This window comes from Aspergillus clavatus, genomic scaffold (assembly GCF_000002715.2).
Source record: "Aspergillus clavatus NRRL 1 1099423829796 genomic scaffold, whole genome shotgun sequence".
NCBI lineage: Eukaryota > Fungi > Ascomycota > Eurotiomycetes > Eurotiales > Aspergillaceae > Aspergillus > Aspergillus clavatus.
In genome coordinates, this window is record NW_001517103.1 from 625921 (window position 1) to 644566 (window position 18646).

General features: G+C 56.1%; 12 protein-coding genes across 12 annotated transcripts; 6 read left to right on the forward strand and 6 right to left on the reverse strand.

Annotated features, from left to right (window-relative positions):
* Window positions 1–352: 352 nt before the first annotated feature.
* Window positions 353–2045, forward strand: ACLA_062640 (putative methionine aminopeptidase, type II; the record flags this gene model as incomplete). Its single annotated transcript, XM_001273724.1, has 6 exons — window positions 353–395; window positions 457–1280; window positions 1331–1594; window positions 1643–1804; window positions 1852–1938; window positions 1989–2045. 6 exons carry the CDS (start codon window positions 353–355, stop codon window positions 2043–2045), a joined length of 1437 nt encoding a protein of 478 aa, XP_001273725.1.
* Window positions 2046–2307: 262 nt separating this feature from the next.
* Window positions 2308–3627, reverse strand: ACLA_062650 (alpha/beta hydrolase; the record flags this gene model as incomplete). Its single annotated transcript, XM_001273725.1, has 1 exon — window positions 2308–3627. The coding sequence occupies one exon, from the start codon at window positions 3625–3627 to the stop codon at window positions 2308–2310; it is 1320 nt and encodes a 439-aa protein (XP_001273726.1).
* A 504-nt stretch (window positions 3628–4131) lies between these two features.
* On the forward strand, window positions 4132–5362 carry ACLA_062660 (NAD(P)-dependent alcohol dehydrogenase; the record flags this gene model as incomplete). The annotated part of the gene is made up of 2 exons (XM_001273726.1): window positions 4132–4351; window positions 4416–5362. 2 exons carry the CDS (start codon window positions 4132–4134, stop codon window positions 5360–5362), a joined length of 1167 nt encoding a protein of 388 aa, XP_001273727.1.
* Window positions 5363–5447: 85 nt separating this feature from the next.
* On the reverse strand, window positions 5448–7023 carry ACLA_062670 (putative aldehyde dehydrogenase; the record flags this gene model as incomplete). The annotated part of the gene is made up of 4 exons (XM_001273727.1): window positions 5448–6014; window positions 6062–6382; window positions 6448–6744; window positions 6796–7023. The coding sequence occupies 4 exons, from the start codon at window positions 7021–7023 to the stop codon at window positions 5448–5450; spliced, it is 1413 nt and encodes a 470-aa protein (XP_001273728.1).
* A 780-nt stretch (window positions 7024–7803) lies between these two features.
* On the forward strand, window positions 7804–8757 carry ACLA_062680 (isoflavone reductase family protein; the record flags this gene model as incomplete). The annotated part of the gene is made up of 1 exon (XM_001273728.1): window positions 7804–8757. The coding sequence occupies one exon, from the start codon at window positions 7804–7806 to the stop codon at window positions 8755–8757; it is 954 nt and encodes a 317-aa protein (XP_001273729.1).
* A 90-nt stretch (window positions 8758–8847) lies between these two features.
* Window positions 8848–10114, reverse strand: ACLA_062690 (putative GPI anchored dioxygenase; the record flags this gene model as incomplete). The annotated part of the gene is made up of 2 exons (XM_001273729.1): window positions 8848–9114; window positions 10052–10114. The coding sequence occupies 2 exons, from the start codon at window positions 10112–10114 to the stop codon at window positions 8848–8850; spliced, it is 330 nt and encodes a 109-aa protein (XP_001273730.1).
* A 410-nt stretch (window positions 10115–10524) lies between these two features.
* Window positions 10525–11524, reverse strand: ACLA_062700 (alpha/beta hydrolase; the record flags this gene model as incomplete). Its single annotated transcript, XM_001273730.1, has 2 exons — window positions 10525–11442; window positions 11492–11524. The coding sequence occupies 2 exons, from the start codon at window positions 11522–11524 to the stop codon at window positions 10525–10527; spliced, it is 951 nt and encodes a 316-aa protein (XP_001273731.1).
* A 291-nt stretch (window positions 11525–11815) lies between these two features.
* On the reverse strand, window positions 11816–12694 carry ACLA_062710 (class I SAM-dependent methyltransferase; the record flags this gene model as incomplete). Its single annotated transcript, XM_001273731.1, has 1 exon — window positions 11816–12694. One exon carries the CDS (start codon window positions 12692–12694, stop codon window positions 11816–11818), a length of 879 nt encoding a protein of 292 aa, XP_001273732.1.
* A 316-nt stretch (window positions 12695–13010) lies between these two features.
* ACLA_062720 (isochorismatase family hydrolase) lies at window positions 13011–14651 on the forward strand (the record flags this gene model as incomplete). Its single annotated transcript, XM_001273732.1, has 1 exon — window positions 13011–14651. One exon carries the CDS (start codon window positions 13011–13013, stop codon window positions 14649–14651), a length of 1641 nt encoding a protein of 546 aa, XP_001273733.1.
* A 398-nt stretch (window positions 14652–15049) lies between these two features.
* On the forward strand, window positions 15050–16026 carry ACLA_062730 (class I SAM-dependent methyltransferase; the record flags this gene model as incomplete). Its single annotated transcript, XM_001273733.1, has 2 exons — window positions 15050–15199; window positions 15340–16026. 2 exons carry the CDS (start codon window positions 15050–15052, stop codon window positions 16024–16026), a joined length of 837 nt encoding a protein of 278 aa, XP_001273734.1.
* Window positions 16027–16119: 93 nt separating this feature from the next.
* ACLA_062740 (alpha/beta hydrolase) lies at window positions 16120–16972 on the reverse strand (the record flags this gene model as incomplete). Its single annotated transcript, XM_001273734.1, has 2 exons — window positions 16120–16476; window positions 16556–16972. 2 exons carry the CDS (start codon window positions 16970–16972, stop codon window positions 16120–16122), a joined length of 774 nt encoding a protein of 257 aa, XP_001273735.1.
* Window positions 16973–17354: 382 nt separating this feature from the next.
* Window positions 17355–18580, forward strand: ACLA_062750 (putative integral membrane protein; the record flags this gene model as incomplete). Its single annotated transcript, XM_001273735.1, has 5 exons — window positions 17355–17534; window positions 17586–17843; window positions 17893–18122; window positions 18176–18309; window positions 18354–18580. 5 exons carry the CDS (start codon window positions 17355–17357, stop codon window positions 18578–18580), a joined length of 1029 nt encoding a protein of 342 aa, XP_001273736.1.
* Window positions 18581–18646: the final 66 nt, after the last annotated feature.

The window sequence follows — 18646 nt, forward strand, 5'->3', positions numbered from 1 at the left end:
AAATAATAGAGACGGTCCAGGAAGAACATGAGAATGGATAATCTTTTCATCTTGAATCTATGGTATGTGGAAGAACATACAGTCTCTATGGCCATGCCATTGGAATTCTTATCTCCATAGTCCATACCTATATTAACATTGGATTAAGAGGCTACAAAAAGGGCTTCTCGCCTTGGTCAACTAGTCTGCATCCTACAAAAGCACTCACTAGTCAGAAAGTGCGCTAACTTAGTCTAGGCAACACCGAGACGAGCAACCAGGAATAACTTCACCTTTCACTCTCATCTCTGTCTTCACCTTCAACCATCAAAATCTTCAATCGGCATATGTCAACATCTAATCTGCTTGCAACATGGGATCAAAGAGCCCTGAAGGGCACAACCAAGCTCCTCATGGTACGGTTCCCACTTCCAAACCGGAATAACCATGAGCGCTGACCTCTTCTCTCTCTACAAGGAGCCCCCAACGCGCTCGACAAGCCAGCGAACCCAGCCGTCAAAGCCCAGAATGGCTCCGGATCTGCCGACTTGGATCGCGGAACCATCAGCAACGATGACGATGACGCCGACGATGACGAGAAGGAAACCCAGATAAACGGTTCTTCCAACGCTGGTAGGATCTACCTCTTCCCATCCCGGCCGGCGAAATTTCAGCATCGCCCCACTGACACCCCGTCTACTCCAGAAAAAAAGAAAAAGAAACGTAAGAGATCCAAGAAGAAGGCCAAACCCACCGAGGCCAAGCAAACGAGCCCACCGCGCGTTCCGCTCTCGACTCTCTTCCCCTCCGGATACCCGGTCGGCGAGCTCGTCGCCGACGATCGCACGTCCCGCGTCACCGACGAGGAAACGCGCTACAACTCGCGTCTCTGGGACGATGGCTTCCTCGCGGACTACCGCCAGGCCGCCGAGATCCACCGCCAGGTCCGCCAATATGCGCAGCGCGAGCTGATCAAGCCCGGCGCAACTTTGTCCTCGATTGCGGATGGCATCGAGGATGGGGTGCGCGCGCTGTCTGGCCACCAGGGCCTTGAGACCGGGGATGGGCTGAACGCGGGCATGGGCTTTCCGACCGGGCTGTGTGTGAACCACGTTGCGGCGCACTGGACGCCGAACCCCGGTGCGAAGGAAGTGGTTCTGGAGAAGAGCGATGTGCTCAAGGTGGACTTTGGAGTTCATGTCAACGGTCGCATTGTCGATTCAGCCTTCACGGTTGCCTTTGACCCGGTGTATGATAACTTGCTGGAGGCTGTGAAGGAGGCTACGAATACGGGTATTGCGGTAGGTCTTGAACTTTTATTGATGGGTCGAGTCTGGACTGACGGAGATAGCATGCTGGTATTGACGCCAGAGTGAGTGACATTGGCGCCGCTATCCAAGAAGTGATGGAGAGCTACGAGCTCGAGATTGCGGGAAAGTCGGTCCCTGTCAAAGCGATCCGGAACATCACTGGCCACAACATCCTTCGATACCATATCCACGGCGGCAAACAGGTGCCCTTTATCAAGAACAATAGGCGGGACAAGATGGAGGAGGGAGAGGTATTTGCCATTGAGACGTTCGGAAGTACCGGCAAGGGGTATCTTGACGACGACGTAGGTAACCTGTCGATTCATCTCAATATCCTTTCTCACCCTCAGTAGTTTGGAATCTACGGCTACGGCAGAAATGAACATGTGCCCGCCACTGGCCTGCGTCTTGCCTCTGCAAGGTCTCTGGTCAAGACTATCGACGCCAATTTCGGGAGCCTAGTCTTCTCTCGTCGCTATTTGGAGCGCCTTGGAGTGAAGAGCTATCATCTTGCGGTGAGCTCCACCCCTGTTAAGTGCCTAACAATGCTGATCATTGATAGATGAAAAATTTGATTGACAATGGTATTGTCGAATCTTATGCGCCGCTTGTGGATGTCAAGGGCTCGTACACGGCGCAGTTCGAACATGTAAGATCTCTTGACTTTGGAGCCCTTCCGAAATCTAATCACTTCAATAGACCATCCTCCTCCACAGTGGAGGAAAAGAAGTCATTAGTCGCGGTGACGACTACTAGGTTTCTATCTGAATCGTGGCTCTTCGTTCAGACGCTGTTCGTTTGATGGAAAGTCGCTCCTTTCGTAGTCTATGTTCGTTCTTCCAGTTGACGTGTCTTCAACATCGCTCAACCAGTCACTCTTTATTCAATTATGCCCGATCGTCTATTTGTCGGTGGATGGTCAAGATTGCAAGCCTCTGAAGCGGAATGGAACGATCGCATCACTCAACATGCTGCTTGTGTGCGCCGGGCTGTATCATGTCTGATTGTTTTGCGTATCTCAAGCTTTAGTGCAGCTTAATATGAACTCCACCATTGTCTTTTTACCTGCCATCTTGATGGGTATCTCTGTATGCATTGCCCCAGCGACTTCGAGCCTCTGAACATCCAGGCCAAGCCTTATGCCCTCTTCCTCTAACTCTACAGCCGCGTATGACGGAATGACCTCATCTTTCTCAGCCGAAAGAAGCAGAATGGGTGGTACCCTTCCTGCAGAGTCCGACGCAACCTCTGGTCCCCCGTTGATGCTCGCATCAGTTTTTCCTGGTTGGCGAAGCTGGTCCCGCCAGCGCGCCATCCGCTGCATCGCCACCGCACTGTTCCAGTTATTCCACAGAAACGGCCACAGATAGCGATATGGCAACCACTTCTGCGGATACAAGCTAATCAACATATCCTTGGTGCTGGAAACCGGAGCTTCGAGTATAAGCCCAGTAATCGGAGCAATTACATCTCCCTCACCTCGTCGAGGTGACTCCAGCCCACGACGAGAGAGATACGTCGCTAAAGCCGTACTCGCAATCGCCGACCCCAGACTATGTCCCCAGAGCACCACCTGAAGCTCCATCCCGGGCACACTATACTCCCCCACCGCCCAATCCAGAAACGCCTGCGCATCAAGCTCGATACCAGACTGCGTCGCCCGCCCCGCCGACGTCCAGTACCCGCGGTACGACAACGCAACCGCCACACACTCCACGCCCGCATCCCGGGACGCAGCCGCCATGTCCCGCAAGAGGCCCGACAGAAGCGGCAGCCGCATCGGCGTCGAGCCACCGTTGCCCTGGAAGTAGCAGATAACCACCCTCTTCGTTGGATGGGTGCCTTGTCTCCCCGCAGGCGCAGACACGGGGGCGCGGATCCGCCCCTCGCAGACGGCGAGGGTCGTCCCGTCGAGGCTGCGGATTGGCTTCTGCGTCCATGTGACGGGTCTGCATTCGGATGCGTAGTCGGCGATCTGCTCCGAGCGCGCGAACGGCGGCAGCCATGCGATGTAGAGCAGTTTATTCTGCATGAGCACGATCCAGAAGCATTTCCAGGTCCACAGGCCGAGCAGCAGGGTGGTGAAGATCAGGGGCGGGATGAGGGCGGTGGGGATGGCGGATGTAAGCAAGCCGCGCGATGTAGCACGTCTTGATGGACTGCGGACCTTGTGATCGGTGAGTTTGCGGGTTCTTTGCTTTGAGATTATTGTGTGGATTGGTCGTGAGGCACCATTTTGGCACTTGTGGGATGCGGGAGACGGGCCTAGCAGGCTCTCAAGGGGTGATGTTCTATGTGCGTTGCGCTGGATGCGCTTCAGCCCTGATAATGCCGGCATCAATGTGGCAATTTGGAATTCAACATGGCGATTGTCGATTGCTGTGATGAATGCTGAATCCAGAATGCAGAAAGACTTGCCTGGAGATCATGTGATGAGGATGTCATTTCACGTGATAGGGAGTGTTTATTAGTCATCATCTCCCAGGCAGACAGAAGCAGCATTGGATGTGGATGGAGGAGGTGATCTCAGCCTTCTCAGATTGGGAATCGGCATTAACAAGTTCATAGTTGATAGTTCATACCCAGAGCAGGCCGTATAAGCACCAACCTACGGGCATGCTAGAAGCCTAGAAGCCTAGAACCGGGGCCTGTGGAGCCTGGAACCGCACCCCGGCAGTCAGAGTCGGGATGGGGGTGGGAAGGGCGGAATCTGGGAATCCCCACCATGCCATGCGCCATTAAGTATGGGACAGGGGTCGCCCCCAGATTAAATGAATCGAAGCCTTACTATCCTCATTGCTCAATCTATTTACCCCAGACATTACATTAGTGCGTCCCAGAAATGGCTTCGGCAACCACTAAACCCACCCAACGCGGCATCGTCTCCTACGGCTCCTACAAGACCGGAGGATGGAAACTCAAAGAGATCGTCCTCCGACCGCTCAGGGAGAAGGAGCTCCTCGTCGGGATCGTAGCATCTGGAATCTGCCAGACCGACCTGCACTTCGCCGGCGCAGAGAGCGGGTTCGGCGTCCATTATCCCCGCATCATGGGGCATGAGGGTGAGTTGGATCTACACCATCGATCCCTCCCCTTCGCATGGACCCAAGACTAAACCGCACCCAGGCGCCGGATACGTCCGCGAAATCGGCGCTGGCACGACCATCGCCCAGGTCGGGGACCCGGTCCTGCTCTCCTTCTCCGCCTGCCGGGCCTGCGAGCCCTGCCGGCGCGGCCACCCGGCGCACTGCACGCACTTCAACGAGATCAACTTCGAGGTCGAGCCCGACAGCCTCGTGTACAAGGAGCAGACCTCGCCGACGCAGCAGCCGGACATCTACGGCCGCTTCTTCGGCCAGTCCAGCTTCGCGAGCTGCTCCGTCGTCCGCGAGGACTCCGTCGTGAATGTCCGCGGCATGGTCGACTCCCGCGAGGAGCTGCAGCTGCTGTGTCCGCTGGGCTGTGGGATCCAGACCGGCAGCGGGGCGATCATCAATGCCGCGCAGGCTGGGCCGAGCGACCGCGTCGCGGTGATGGGGCTCGGCGGCGTGGGGCTCAGTGCGGTTATGGGGGCGCGGATTGCAGGCTGCAAGCAGATCATCGGCATCGACCGGCCTGGGTCGCGGTTGGAGTTGGCGAAGGAGCTGGGCGCGACGCATGTGGTGCCGGTGGATACGGCGGCGGACCCGCAGGCTGTGACGGACGCGGTCCTACAGGCGACGGGGGGTCTGGGGGTGAACATCACGCTTGACACGACGGGGGTGCCGAAACTGATTGCGCAGGGGGTGCGCATGACGGCGTTCAAGGGCAAGATTCTACAGGTGGGCACGGCGCCGGAGGATGGGACGCTGACGATTCCGATCCATGAGTTTATGGTCTCGGGGAAGCAGTTCATGGGGGTCGTGGAGGGGGATGTCAAGCCGAGAGAGTATGTGCCCAAGATGGTGCAGTGGGTGAAGGAGGGGCGTCTACCGTTAAAACGAATTGTGAAGTTCTATCCGGCTGGGGACTTTGAGCAGGCTATCAAGGACATGCAGTCGGGAGAGACGATCAAGCCTGTGATTCTGTGGTAATTGATACCGACTGGGAACAAGATACGTTTTTACGAATAGAATCCATGCCACATTCCAATGCATCATGAACATCGCGATGATAGATCTAAGGCTTAAGAGTAACAGTCTTCGTCTGCACAAACTCCTCCAACCCCCAGCCAGCCCCGAACCGACCCCATCCGCTGTGTCCATGGCCGCCGTGAGGCAGAGTCGCTTCATCATGCACCGTCATGGAGTTGATATGCACCGCTCCGGCACTGATCGACTCGGCCAGCTGGAGCGCATTGTAGTGATTCCGTGTGAAGATGGCCGAGGATAGTCCGTATGAGAAATCCTTGATGACCTCTGCAATGCCCTGCTCGCTGTCCACCACAACCATTCCCATCACCGGTCCGAACGACTCGGTGCGGTAGAAGTCCATCTCCCTCGTGAGACCGGTGATGAAGGTGGCAGGGAAGTTGTTGAGATCGGAGGAAGTGGCTGCGCTGTGGACCGAGGCGCCTTTGCTCTGTGCGTCGGCAACAAGTCTGTTGAGTTTGTTCTTGGCCACCTTGGAGATCACCATGTGGTCGTCCTGGATTCCCTTGACAAGAGCGAGGATCTTGCTTTCCAAGTTGGAGCTGATAGCCTTCGACGCAATGACCAAGTCCGTCGACATGCAGATTTGTCCGTTCTATTCATGTTAGCAGCCACTTTTCCCCGTCGAAGCAAGCACTGTACATTCAGAAAAGCACCCAGAACAATCTGCTGCGCCGCGTGGTCGAGATCCGCATCGTCCAGCACCAGCGCATAGTTCTTGCCGCCCAGCTCCAGCAGCACCAGCTTCAGAGCATACGCAGCCTTCGAGCCGATAATGCGTCCGACCTCCGTCGAGCCGGTGAAATTACACTTCTTCACGGCAGGATGGCTGATCATGACCTCGAAGACCTCCGCCGCATCGTCCGGCTTGTGCAGCACAAAATTCACCACCCCAGGCGGGAATCCAGCGTCGCGGAACAGCGACGCAAGCAGGTAATGCGTGCGCGGGCTGAGTTCAGAGCCCTTCATTAACCCAACAACATCAGTCGCTGCTGGATACAACCTGATACACCGAGGGAATCGCATACCTTGAACACGGCCACATTACCCGCCGCGATGGGCGCCACCACAGCCCTTAACCCTAGAGTCACGGGTGCATTCCACGGCGCAATACCTAGAATCACGCCGAGCGGCTCCTTGAAAACCAATCCGTACGAATCGCCCTCGGTTGGCGGGATACTTCCCGTCCGGGCACTGTTGATCAGCGCCGCCGTCTCCTCGATCAAGTCGGCACCGGCCTGGGTGGTGATCTGCGCCCAGAACTGGCCGCAGTGAGTTTCCTCTTCGACAATCTGCTGGATCTCCTCGCGTCTTTGGCGAACGAGCTGGTTCCGTCTCAGTATGGAGGGGGCGGCTATGCGTGGGAATGGACTTACGTCGGCTACTTTGAGTAGGAGTTCTCGTCGCTTTGCGGGCGATGTCTTGCTCCACGATGGGAATGCGCGGGCGCAAGTCTCTACGGCTTGAACCGCAAGGTCTTTCGTCGCGCCTTGGAAGGTTTTTGGGCCGTGGGGAGATTGTGCAGCGATAGTCCCGTGTCGTTCGCCGGAGGGCAGGACGATATCCTCGCCGTGGATGATCAATGGGACTGTGGAGGAAGCCATGGTGGGTATCTGGGTTATATTGCGAGACAGATTCCAGCGATATGCAATATGTGTCTACTAGAGACGATTTTCTAATGTTTATATTCTACTGCTGCTGGATGTCGGAGTAGGGGGGTGGGAGCCATCCGGGAAATAGGGCAATCTTCGGGGATAGCATATCCCCTTCTTCCCCGTACGATCATGCGCCACGTCTTGTCGGCACTGAAGGTATTCAAGCACAGCGAATGGCCTTTCCAGAGAATGATTTCCAAGAGAAGGTCTGGCTGCGACGTCCCAAAGCAGTTACACTCTGGGCCACCCGCCATCCGGCTGGTAAGCTCGGGATATAGGCACGGGAGGCATGGGGTCAAGACGATCAACCCGACCTGGCGATCGGTAGTAAGGGAATTGACTATCGAGGAGCTGTAAACAATACATACCCGTTAGTCCTAACTCCCTCTTACCCCCGGTGGTCGATCCTCCGAATTATCTATTGCGTGCTGAGTGCTGAGTGCTCGGGACGGCATTGCGGATATACATGGATTTCACGGAACAGTTCCGCCGCTTGACAAATCCAGAGTTTGGGCTATTTGAAAGAAACAGACAAAATTGGCGAGAGAAGAGACGAAGAATGGATTTGACTGGATATCAATACGAGTTTGGTGATGTTTGTCGAGTTTGAAGCATAGCATGCTGCATCTCACGGTATATCATTGCAAGTATAAAGAACAGGATATGCCATGATATATAAATCTACAGATATTCTCAACAAAATTTGTAAAGAACTAAATCAATCCAACAATGCCCTCAACAACCCCCCTTACCTCCTGCCCTGTAGTGGCCATCGCCGGTGCAACCGGCCACTTGGGCAAATACGTCCTCTCAGCCTTTCTCTCCGCCCCCTTCCACAGCTACTTCTCGGAGATCATCGTCCTCTCCCGGGACAAGAACCCCACTCTCCCCAAGCAATATGATGACCGTGGCGCAACGCTGACCATCCGCACCTACGACGAGACCAACCTCCCCGCCGCCCTAGACGGCGTCAACATCCTCGTCAACACGATCGGCGCCTCGGGCCACGCCTTCAAGGAGAAGCTCCTGCGCGCCCTCCCCCAGACAGGCGTCCAGGTGTACTTCCCGTCGGAGTTCGGGGTGGATCACTACGTGCACGATTTCCCGCACGGGGAGTGGGGCCAGAAGAAGCGGCACTATGCGCTGGCGCAGGAGCTGGTGCCGCAGGTGAAGGTCTGCCGGGTGTTCTGTGGCTTGTTTCTGGAGGATAGTATCGGGCCGTGGTTTGGGTTTGATACCCGGAATGGGCGGTATGAGAGTGTGGGCTCGTCGAAGATGCCGATCTCGTTTACCGGGTGCGAGGACGTGGGGAGGGCGGTGGCGTCGTTGGCGGCGATGCCGGTGATGGCGATCCCGGAAGTGGTGCATGTGGGTGGTGATTCGAAGAGTATTGCGGATATTGCGAAGATCATGGAAGAGGCAGGGGCGGGTGAGATTGCTGTGACTGAGATCGATCTGGTGGAGTATAAAAGGGAGAAGACGGCGGAGGTCTCGAATAAGCCGGCGGCGTACTTGCGCTTCCTGATGGGGGAGAATAAGATCAATCAAACTCCGTCAGGGCTGGGGAATGATAATGAATTGGTCAACCATGAAGAGAAGACGTGGAAGTGGAAGACGATGAAGGATTTGGCTCAGGCAACGGAAGGACGGCCGTGGAAGGACTTCCCGTGGCCGCCCAAATAGAGATAATTGAAAGGCTCTTCTGCTACTCAATACGATCTAGCGATACACATGCGTCTATTCATCCACAGGTTTCAAATCGGGTGCCTCCCTTTATGCACTTGCAGAGGGAGCAGATCCCGAAGGAATAGCACCAGAAAGCGCTGTACCATTCATCGACCCTCCCTGGCCTCCAAAGCCCGAACTCTCTGTGTTCTGATGACCACCATCCTCCTCATAGTACGCAGCAATACTATAGTCCTCGTTGTCCGTGTAGTCCGCCGAAGCATTGATACCGATCTGGATCCATGCGAACAGGCCGTCCTCCACCCCTTCACCCAAGTACAAGTACTCCGGGAAGGGATCATACTCATCCGACGCCTGGGACGAGTAGCTGCAGTCTCTGCGGTCGGTATCATTATTGGACCGCAGTGTGTGTGGTTCAGAAGATGCTCTAGAACAAGCACGGCTGCTCGTCGCTTTGGGTTGCATACGCGTCATGCTTAATTGGAATAAGATGGATCTTGGTTCCGCGAATATTGTGATCTCGCTCAGTCTGTGAGAGCTATTTTTAGCAGATACTTGGACTCTGGAAGTGGCTGGGGCAATTGGCAGCAGAAACTATGGGAGGCAGCGAGCTGTCCTCGAGAAGATCATATCACAGTACCCTGAAGAGGCTCATGTCCAGAGAACAAGGACAATGCATATGCTCTGTTCTTTTGTATCAATACTGCAAAATTTATCTTTGCGGCATTGATATGTAGTTATACACCACCCACTTCAAATGGCGTCCAGACATCACCTCCTAACTGGTAGTGATATATGTAGTTATTGACATCTCATTTCTGCTCGTTCCCTTTATCACTCCTCGAAGATAGATGAACAGTTTAGGCTAGGGGCTCTCAGGTAAGATACCAGTGTCCGAACACCTTAGAGATCACTGATGAGAAGTCTTTCCAATATGCGAGAGTAAGATCCAGCAAACAGCCATGGTTCATACTTCTCTCTCAATGCCTCTATCTTCAAGTGAGGCTATCAAATCCTGATTCAGTGCTGCCTGCTTCGACGTCCACACGCGCATCATATCAACTGGCCACGTCTCGAGTCGGCTGCGAAGACCCCTACGGAAGCGAGTGCTGTCTGGAAAGATGGCGTTGGGATGTCTACTATAGTCCTGCGATGTGCCCGCCGGGGTACTATGACTGCCCGCTACCAACTTCCAAACAACGCAAGGAGACGACGAATATCTGCTGTTCGGAATGAAGCCCCCACGCTTCCAACGACTGTGAATGAGACAATGGTAACGGGGGATAGGCACTTCAACTGCGTCGGTCAGCCTCTCTGTACCCGGCCCCTTAACAATCGCCAGCTCATCACGCATGTCGACTCGACAGTCTCCGCACAGGTGACGACGTATGCGATCACGAAGACCCCGATCCAAATCCGCTTCCGCGGCGCAGAGTCGACCATCGTCCCTGTCCCGACGGACTCACTGCGTTTGCCGCGGGGGTATCTACTGACCCGCAAGAAGGTCGGGATCGGGATCGGGGTGCCGGCGGCTGTAGCGCTGCTGACGATTCTGTGTTGGTTTTGCTGTTGTCAGGGGCCGCGAACGAGGTAAAAGGCTGCTACGGTGCAGGATAACACTGTCCATCCTGGGTCTTCTTCCGCCGTATCCTGGGGAGGTGACTAAAGCTACAAATTGGGGGGATAATAACCGTTCACGGTGACAGCGGAAGTCCTGGAAGTTTTGATTGAGCACCGCGGTCTTGGATATGGACTCCTTCCGTATCAACTACCATTCGCCCACTCCAGCGCCAGAAACAAATTCTCATGAAACTCCTCCGAAGCAGCCGCCAGCACCGGGGACGGATACGACCAGAAATAATGCGGAAAGCCTGGATACGCATCATACCGGACTGGCACCTGCGCCTCCTCCAACGCCTCCTTCATCAACCGCGCATCATCCCTCAAGGTATCCGTCCCGCACTCCACGATATACACCTTCCGTAGGTCCTTGAGCCGCGGATGTAGCAGCACCGAGAAGTACGTATCCGACGGAGGCGGGCGATACGCCTCGAGGAAACACTCCATCGCCGCCCTCGTGTTGACCGTGGAATTCGCACAATCTTCCCACGCAGTAAACGACGCCTTCTTGTCCGCTGGCACCGCATCCGGATGCACCGTACACGGCACCAGCGCCACAACCCCCTTCACCCTCTCTCCCAGCCCGGCATCGATGAGTTTCAGCGCGACGCCAAAGGCGAGGTTGGCGCCCGCGGACCCGCCCGCCAGTACGACCGAGCCGACGCCGAACTGCGCCAGCGTCCAAAGCGTGGCGCGTACGCAGTCTTCAAGGCCCGTGGGGAACTTGAATTGCGGTGCGAGGCGGTAGCCGATACTCACGATCTTGAGGCGCGTGGCCCTGCACATGCGGCGACAGGCGGCGTCTTCGTGGTCCACGCTGCCCATGATCCAGCCGCCGCCGTGCATGAAGATAGTGATGGGCTCGTGACCGGAGGGGGAGGCTGGGGTGTAGATGCGCACCCAGACGTCTTGGAGGGTGATGTCCTCAGTGGAGACGGTAGTGTCGGGGGGTGGAAGGTTGTACTTCGCGAGGAGTTTTTGGGCGTTGCGTTCCGAGTCACGGAAGAGCCCGTCGACGGTGGAGCTGGGCATGAGAAGAGGGTCGTTGAGTTCGCGGAGGAACTGGAGATGTTAGTATATTTTGTTGGGCATTGGAGTATTATGGAAGTACCTCGTTCCAAGCAGGGGCGTATGGTGAATCCATAGTAGCTTGATAGTGATTGTTTTGTCTTACTCCTCGATAAATCTACAGTCCCTATCCAATATATATCTATAGAGAAGGAGAGGGAGAGGCAAGAGGGAATGTCTACTAATGCATTCAGAATGAATCATGGTGAGTGTCTTATTGGCACACTGTTCTGTCTCCATTCATCATGACTCATGGTGATGATTATTTGACCATGGCTAGTGCTGACAGGAGAAAGCGAGGCGTTGGAATACCCTCGACATTGACCACGAGACTACCAAGGATCAACAATCAATTGTATTGTACTTCTCAGAGCCTAGCCTCAGACTTCTTCCGGGCCACAGCTACCACCCTCGGCATCGACAGCGCGACTCCCTGCGCTGCCTCGCGACAACAATCCAACACCATCTGCTCAACGCCCCTCGCCTCCTCCACCATCTCCTTCTTGTAAAGCGACCCCGTAAACTCGTCCATAGTCATCAGATGCTGCTCACCATTCGCCAGCGTCAACTCCCTGTGATCTTGGAAATGCTCGAGCTGCGCATCCTCGAATCCATTTTGCTCCAGGATCGACGGCAACTGGAGCACCCAGTCGTGGCGGCCGCCCGAGTACACGAACTCCCGCAGCCGGTCAAAGGCCGGCGTGGCCAGGGCGGGGTTGGCCCTGACGATGTGTGTGTCCGGGTAGTTGAGGTCGTCCCACTGGATGTATCCGCCTGGCTTGAGCATGCGGTGCACGTTCTGGATGATGGAGGTGGGATCGCTGTTCTCGACGACGAGGATGAGGAGCCGCAGGTGGATGACGTCGTACTTGCCGACGAGGTGCTCCGGGACGGGGCCGAGGATGTCCAGTGCGGACAGGGTGACGTTATTCGGGAGCCATTGGGAGGGGGGGAACTTGGAGACGAAGAGGTCGAAGCCGTCGAGGGTGGTCTGCGGTGGGAGAGAGCGGGCCAGGTCGGTGAGCCACAACCCTGTGCCACAGGCGAGGTCGGCGATTCTCAGCGGTGACGAGGTCGAGGAGGGGGTGGGAGGAGGGAGGGGGATGGATGGGTGAATGTTGAAGTTCAACGAGTCCTTCCAGAGGTAGAACTGGAGGTTGAGACGGCAGGCGGCGGCGTAGCCCTTGTCGAGCATGTAGCCATTGCCATCAGCCAAATGGAAGCCGGACGAGACGCTGTTGGACATGATCGGGGGGGGGGGGGGAGGGGGCTGAATATTGATCGTGCTGGTGATTTAGACAAGCCTTGGACGGCAGGTCTTCTCTCGCGCTATAAAAGCACACCGACACGCTGTGGGTGCGGCCAAATCTCACCGTAAGATCACATTTGGCGCCAGGCTAGATCCTTCGTGTGCTTCATGCAAGAAGGGAACACATCACATCCCATATCTCGTTCTCGCCCACGTTTCAACGGAATCAGATCAACATAAAATCCCATTCACACACCCGCCAGAAAGCAATGTCTCAACACAGTCACAGCGGAAAAAAACCCATAACACCAACATGGCATCTCTCCACGTCGGCCTGGCCGTCGGCAACGGCACTGGTCCCGAACTCACAGCCATCTTCGAGCGAGTCATCCAGGCGCTCGCCGCCCCCCACAACCTCACCATCACCTTCACACGGTCCCCGCGCCTCTACCACTCCTATTCGTCCCTGCTAGCCATCAACGACAAGGACGCCGTGACAGACGAGACCCTCCTCGACGCCAGCCACTACCGCGCCTGGTGCGAAGATGCGGTCGCCCACGGCGTGCGCGCCATCTTCCGTACCTCCATCAGCGCGCAGGCGCTCTACCTCGTGCGCGAGCAGCTGCAAGCCATCAAAGTCGAGCACTTTAAGCTCTCGCCCACCGCGTCGGTGCTGCTGGTGCGCGACCAGGCGCAGGGCTTCTACTCCGGCACCAACAGCATCAACCCCGCCGGCGACACCGTCTCGCGCACCGCCTTCTTCAGCAAGGATGTCTTCACCAACATCGTCGAGTACGCGCTGCTGCGTGCCCGGCGGCTCTGGCCCACGGGTCCCCTACCCCCCGTGACCATGATCTACAAGTTCCACCTGTTCGACGGGCTGTTCCACTCGTGGGCGCAGGAGTGGCAGGCCCGTCTCGGTGTGCGCGTCCGCTTCGTGCAGGGCGACACGATGAACCGCGATATCCTGGCGTTCGGTGTGACGGGCCACCAGCTCTTTATCTCGGCGAATGAGTACGCGGATATCATGCAGACCGTCCTGCTGGACCGGTTTGGACTGGGCGCCCAGGAGGCGGCGTGTGCGGAGAACGTCTACCTGCACCCGGCGCTGGGGCCGCTGAGCGAGTACCAGACCGCGCATGGCTCGGCGGACGATCTGGCCGGTAAGGGCACGGTGAATCCAGCGGCGACGATCCGGGCGGCGGCGATGATGCTGCAGAACCAGGCGGGGTGTTTAGTCCAGGACAAGGTCGATTGGGCACTGGAGGACGTGTGGAAGAGGGGCATTGCGACGCCAGACAGGGGGGGTCAGGCTACGACGGCGGAGTTCGTGGATGCTTTTCTACAAACCGTCCAGCAGGAGGGGGGAGGTGCGCCCAAGCTGGGCTTGGACGGTCGCAGCCGACGAAGAGCCGTTGTGGTTGTCGACTTGCAGAACGACATGGTCACCCAGTACAAGGACCAGTCGACCATGACCAGAGTGACGGCCAACATTCCTCGAGTGTTGGAGTGGGCTCGCCAGGCGCGTATCGAGGTGATCTTCGTGCGTTTTCTGGGTGATGAGCAGTTCCAACCCGCCAGCTGGCGGCAGCGTAATCAGCTACACGGGCGACGCCCATGGTGCGTGCAAGGCACTTGGGGCGCGGACATATTCGGCAGTGTTGCAGTGCAGGCCGGAGAACGGGTCTTCGATAAGAAGGCCCGATATGATCCATTCTTAGTGCGCGAGTTTGAGCACTACGTGGCCCAACGGGGGTTCGAGGATCTGTTGGTGGTGGGACTGTACGCGGATGTGTGTGTGGATGCCACAGTGCGAGGGGCGTTCCAGCGAGGCTTAACGACGACAATCGTGCGAGGCTGTATGGCTGGGTTGCATTTTTCAGAGAATCAGGTGGCAGCGTATATGCAGCAGGTGTATGGGAGCAATGTGATTGCCATGGAGGAGTTGGCTTGAGACCATGGGTTGATTGGCCGCCACGAGATCGTCGCGTAGGATTCGCCCTCTGCAGGATTTCGCTAGACAGGGGGGTAATCAAGCTGTTCGTACGCATTAACTATCTAGTCGCTATCTAGTCAGTTAAGCCGATTCCTTCGCCGTATCTAGTTGACTAGTCGGACTTACCACGTAAGTCTTGCTCGCATTCCACGCCAGCGAAACACCCAAAATAAAAGCCTAAGAGATAGTCGGAGCGACGGCCGAATCACATCCAGTAGTGCCTTATTAACCGGCCAGGCTCGTATTCTCCAAAATCTTCAGTATCCTCTTAAGGGATGGGAATGAGTCCTGGTTCTTTCTCCCCAGAGCCAGAATCGTACCCTCCTCCCCCCCTCCCCGGTATCGACAGGCCTGACATGGAATCCACGGACAACTCGTCTCACATTGACACCTCTGTCTGGTATCAGCCCGACATCGGCCGTCGATTGAGCCCCTGTATCGAAGAGGTCTACAGCACCTGGAGCGGGATTAGTACCGAGGATCTTCAGGCCCATCTCCACCGCATCGTATGTCTTTTCTGTCCCCCCCGATTTGTTGGTCTCTTGCTCTGTTCAATATCCCAAATTTTTCTGCCTGAAGGATCGCACACATGCAGGCAAGCAAGACACCACCCGTACTATTACTAACATCTAGGCTAAACACTCAGCGCGACCAAGCATGGCCACTAGGCGAATACCCGTGCATCGGTCTCTGGATCTTCCTGCTACCTGGTCTAGCCGCCTTCCCGCAGTTCCCCTTGATCCTGGCTCGTGCCAAGCAGCCTCAATCGGTGATTGTGGATTTGGGCTGCGGGCTGGGCCAGGAACTGCGCCTGTTAGCGGCGCACGGAGCCCCAACGGACGGGATGTGGGCTGTGGATATTGAGGCGGGCCTGTGGAAGTTGGGATTCGAGCTGTTTCGTGATGCGGACCGCATGAAAGCGCGCTTGATTCAGGGTGATTTCTTGCAACTCGAGGACCAGCGGTTGGATGCGCTCTACGGGAAGGCGGATCTGGTCATCGCGTCGCAGTTCCTCCACCTGTTCAGCTGGGACGGGCAGATCGCCGCGACGAAACGGATCGTCGCGCTGTCCAAGCCCGGGACGATCTTCGCGGGGTACCAACAAGGACGGAAGCAGGCGCGAGAATATCTGCGACCCTGGGGGATGATGTTCTATCACAATCTCGAGTCCTTTAGGCGGCTGTGGGATGTGGTGCAGCGCGAAACGGCGACGCAATGGACGCTGGAGGCGAAAGAGGTGGATCTACGTGAATGGGGGATGCAGGACGAAGACGTGCAGTGGATGCCGGCGGATCGCCAGGGAATCAACTTCGTCATTACTCGCGTAGCATGATTTATGTAGATTTTTTTTTGGATTTTTCGTCATGGAACGGGGAGCTGCTGTGGAAGAATCCGAATAAGGGCTCTTACAATCGCCGATCAAAGCTTACAGACGCTCGAATTCACCCTGCAGTGCCTGTATCTCGCGCACCGTCTCGTCGATCCGGTTGATAAACGGCGCACAGTGACTGCATTCCAATTCGCGGACTATCCACGGCCGCTGTGTCGCGCCAATCATGCCATGCTGCGCCTCTTTGGGTACAGCCTTGTCCGCGGTCGTCACGATAAAGGCCACTCGTCCAGTGTAGACCTCGTCAGCCCACGCTGGAGAAGGCTGAGGCGATTTGAACGCGAGCGTAGAATGGGGCTTGATGTGATCGGCGAGATCTTGCAAGAGCGCCTGATCGACATCAGGAGCAAAGTTGCCAACAGGATCTTCGGGCAAGTTCAGATCGGCGGATGGCTGACGTCGTCAGTACTCAGCACTCCGCACTCATGAACGCTTCTACTCTCAATCATCCGGACGGATCAACATGGCATACCTGGTCCAGGAGAATCCAGGGAGGCAGGTTTCCTCCCTGCAGGCCCGCGCAACTCAGGCCCTCAGGCACAAGGAACGCGGCAATGAACACCATTCCCAACACTCCGCCCGATTGACCCCCTTGTGTGCGCTCCGTCTTGCTCAGTCCCTTTGCAGCAGCGGCTCCAGGCATGCCAGCATATGAGTGCATCACCAGGAGGACATCGCGGCCTTCGTCTTCGATCAGGGGGAGGAGGATACGTGAAATAGCCTCGGCATCGGTCTTGCAGTCTGCGGTCACAGGATCAGAGGGCTCGAGAGACGGATAGTCGGCGTAGACGACAGGATAGCCCAGGTCAGTGAGCGCCTTGAGAAAAGGGCCGTAGAAGGCGGGAGTGATCCAAGCACCAGGCACGAAGACAACCGTAGGCAGAGCCATGACTACACTGTGGGTGAAGATATGGTATGATATGAGGTGAGATCCGCTTCGAAAATCGACCGATTCCAGATGAAAACAGAGGCCACTATAAATGTAGAGAGGGTCTCGGACTGCAAACCTGGTGACAGAAACCAGAGCAATCAAGAACTACGCCATCTCATTTCCTCATGGCAGGGATCTTCTCGCACACACCCCACGTCCATCCTGCCGGTCACCGAGTGCGTCGCTTTGACTCCAAAGATTATATTGTCATCGCAGATTAATAACTACAGTGGGGGCCATTTGTGGCCTTCTTTATCCAGAAATTCCCTCCTTTCTTTGTTCTCCTGCTTTAGCACAGCACAACCATGCTCCTGTCCGTTCGTTGTCCACGATAATCTCCATGGATTTTACTCCTCCACCCGATGTCGATCTGTCGGAGAACCGCCAGGCGAATCTCTATGGCGCATATTCGTCCACGTTTGGCCTCGCCGTCGTCGCCGTGGTGCTGCGGGTGCTGTGTCGCACTCGAGTATCCCGAGTCGGGCTGTGGTGGGATGACCATTTAATCATTGTCGCTCTGGTAGGTATATCTCTATCAGATAGAGTTTGGTTTCTGGTTTGACCGGCTCAGGCTATGGCAACAGGCACCTATATCGACATGATGCTCTGGGTCTGGCGAGGCGTAGGGACACACATCTTTCCCCTCGGGATGACTGGGTTCTCGCGATTCTTCGTCAATCTCTTCGTCTGCGAGATCCTCTACACCCTGTCGATCTGCTTCACCAAATACTCCATCCTCATGTTCTACTGGCGCATCTTCAAGACCACCAACATCCGCATCCCGATCTATATCATCGCTGTGCTGGTCACGGGCTGGGGCCTGGGGGTCGTACGTCCGTCGCATCCCTTTTGAAGTCGGCCATACTAATGAGACTTAGATCCTGACTACCGTCTTCCAATGCATCCCCATCCGCGCGTTCTGGGATATCGAGTTGCAGGCCACCGCCAAATGCGGTGTCGTCGTGAACAATTTCTTCATCGGCAACGCCGTCCCCAATATCATCACCGACTGGGCGCTGTTGATCCTGCCCATGCCGTATATCTGGAAGCTGCACCGCAACACAACGCAGAAGATCGCCATATGCAGCGTGTTTATCCTCGGAGGATTGTAAGTATCGCGCGTACCCAAAGCGACGTGGAATGACTGCTCATCATCCCCAGTATCTGCATCATCTCTATCGTGCGTCTCGTCGTCATGTTGAACGCCTACAAAGCCCCGTCGATTGATGTGACATGGGTGTTTATCGGTCCCTCCGCGTGGACGGCCGTTGAGACAAACATTGGCATTGTTTCTGGTGAGTATATCTTCCTTCCTCCATCTATCCCGCTAACCGGGCAGCGTGTCTCCCCTCGTTACGACCCCTACTACTCATCTTCAAGCGAGAGACCAGCACAAGAGAATACGAGTACAACAAGACGTCTCGCCAAGGTCCGCGCTCGTACGGACCCTTGGTGTCTAATGGCAGGCGAACGAAGCGCGGCGCGCTGGAAACTGAATCCGAAGTGCACCTGTCGAGGATTGGGGTGACGACGACGGTGGATGTCGAGGAATCGTATCGTTACTAATGGGTATACGAGACAATGCTGTATAACCGAAGAGAGCTGCTGGCTCTCGCTGTTCCAATTCTCATA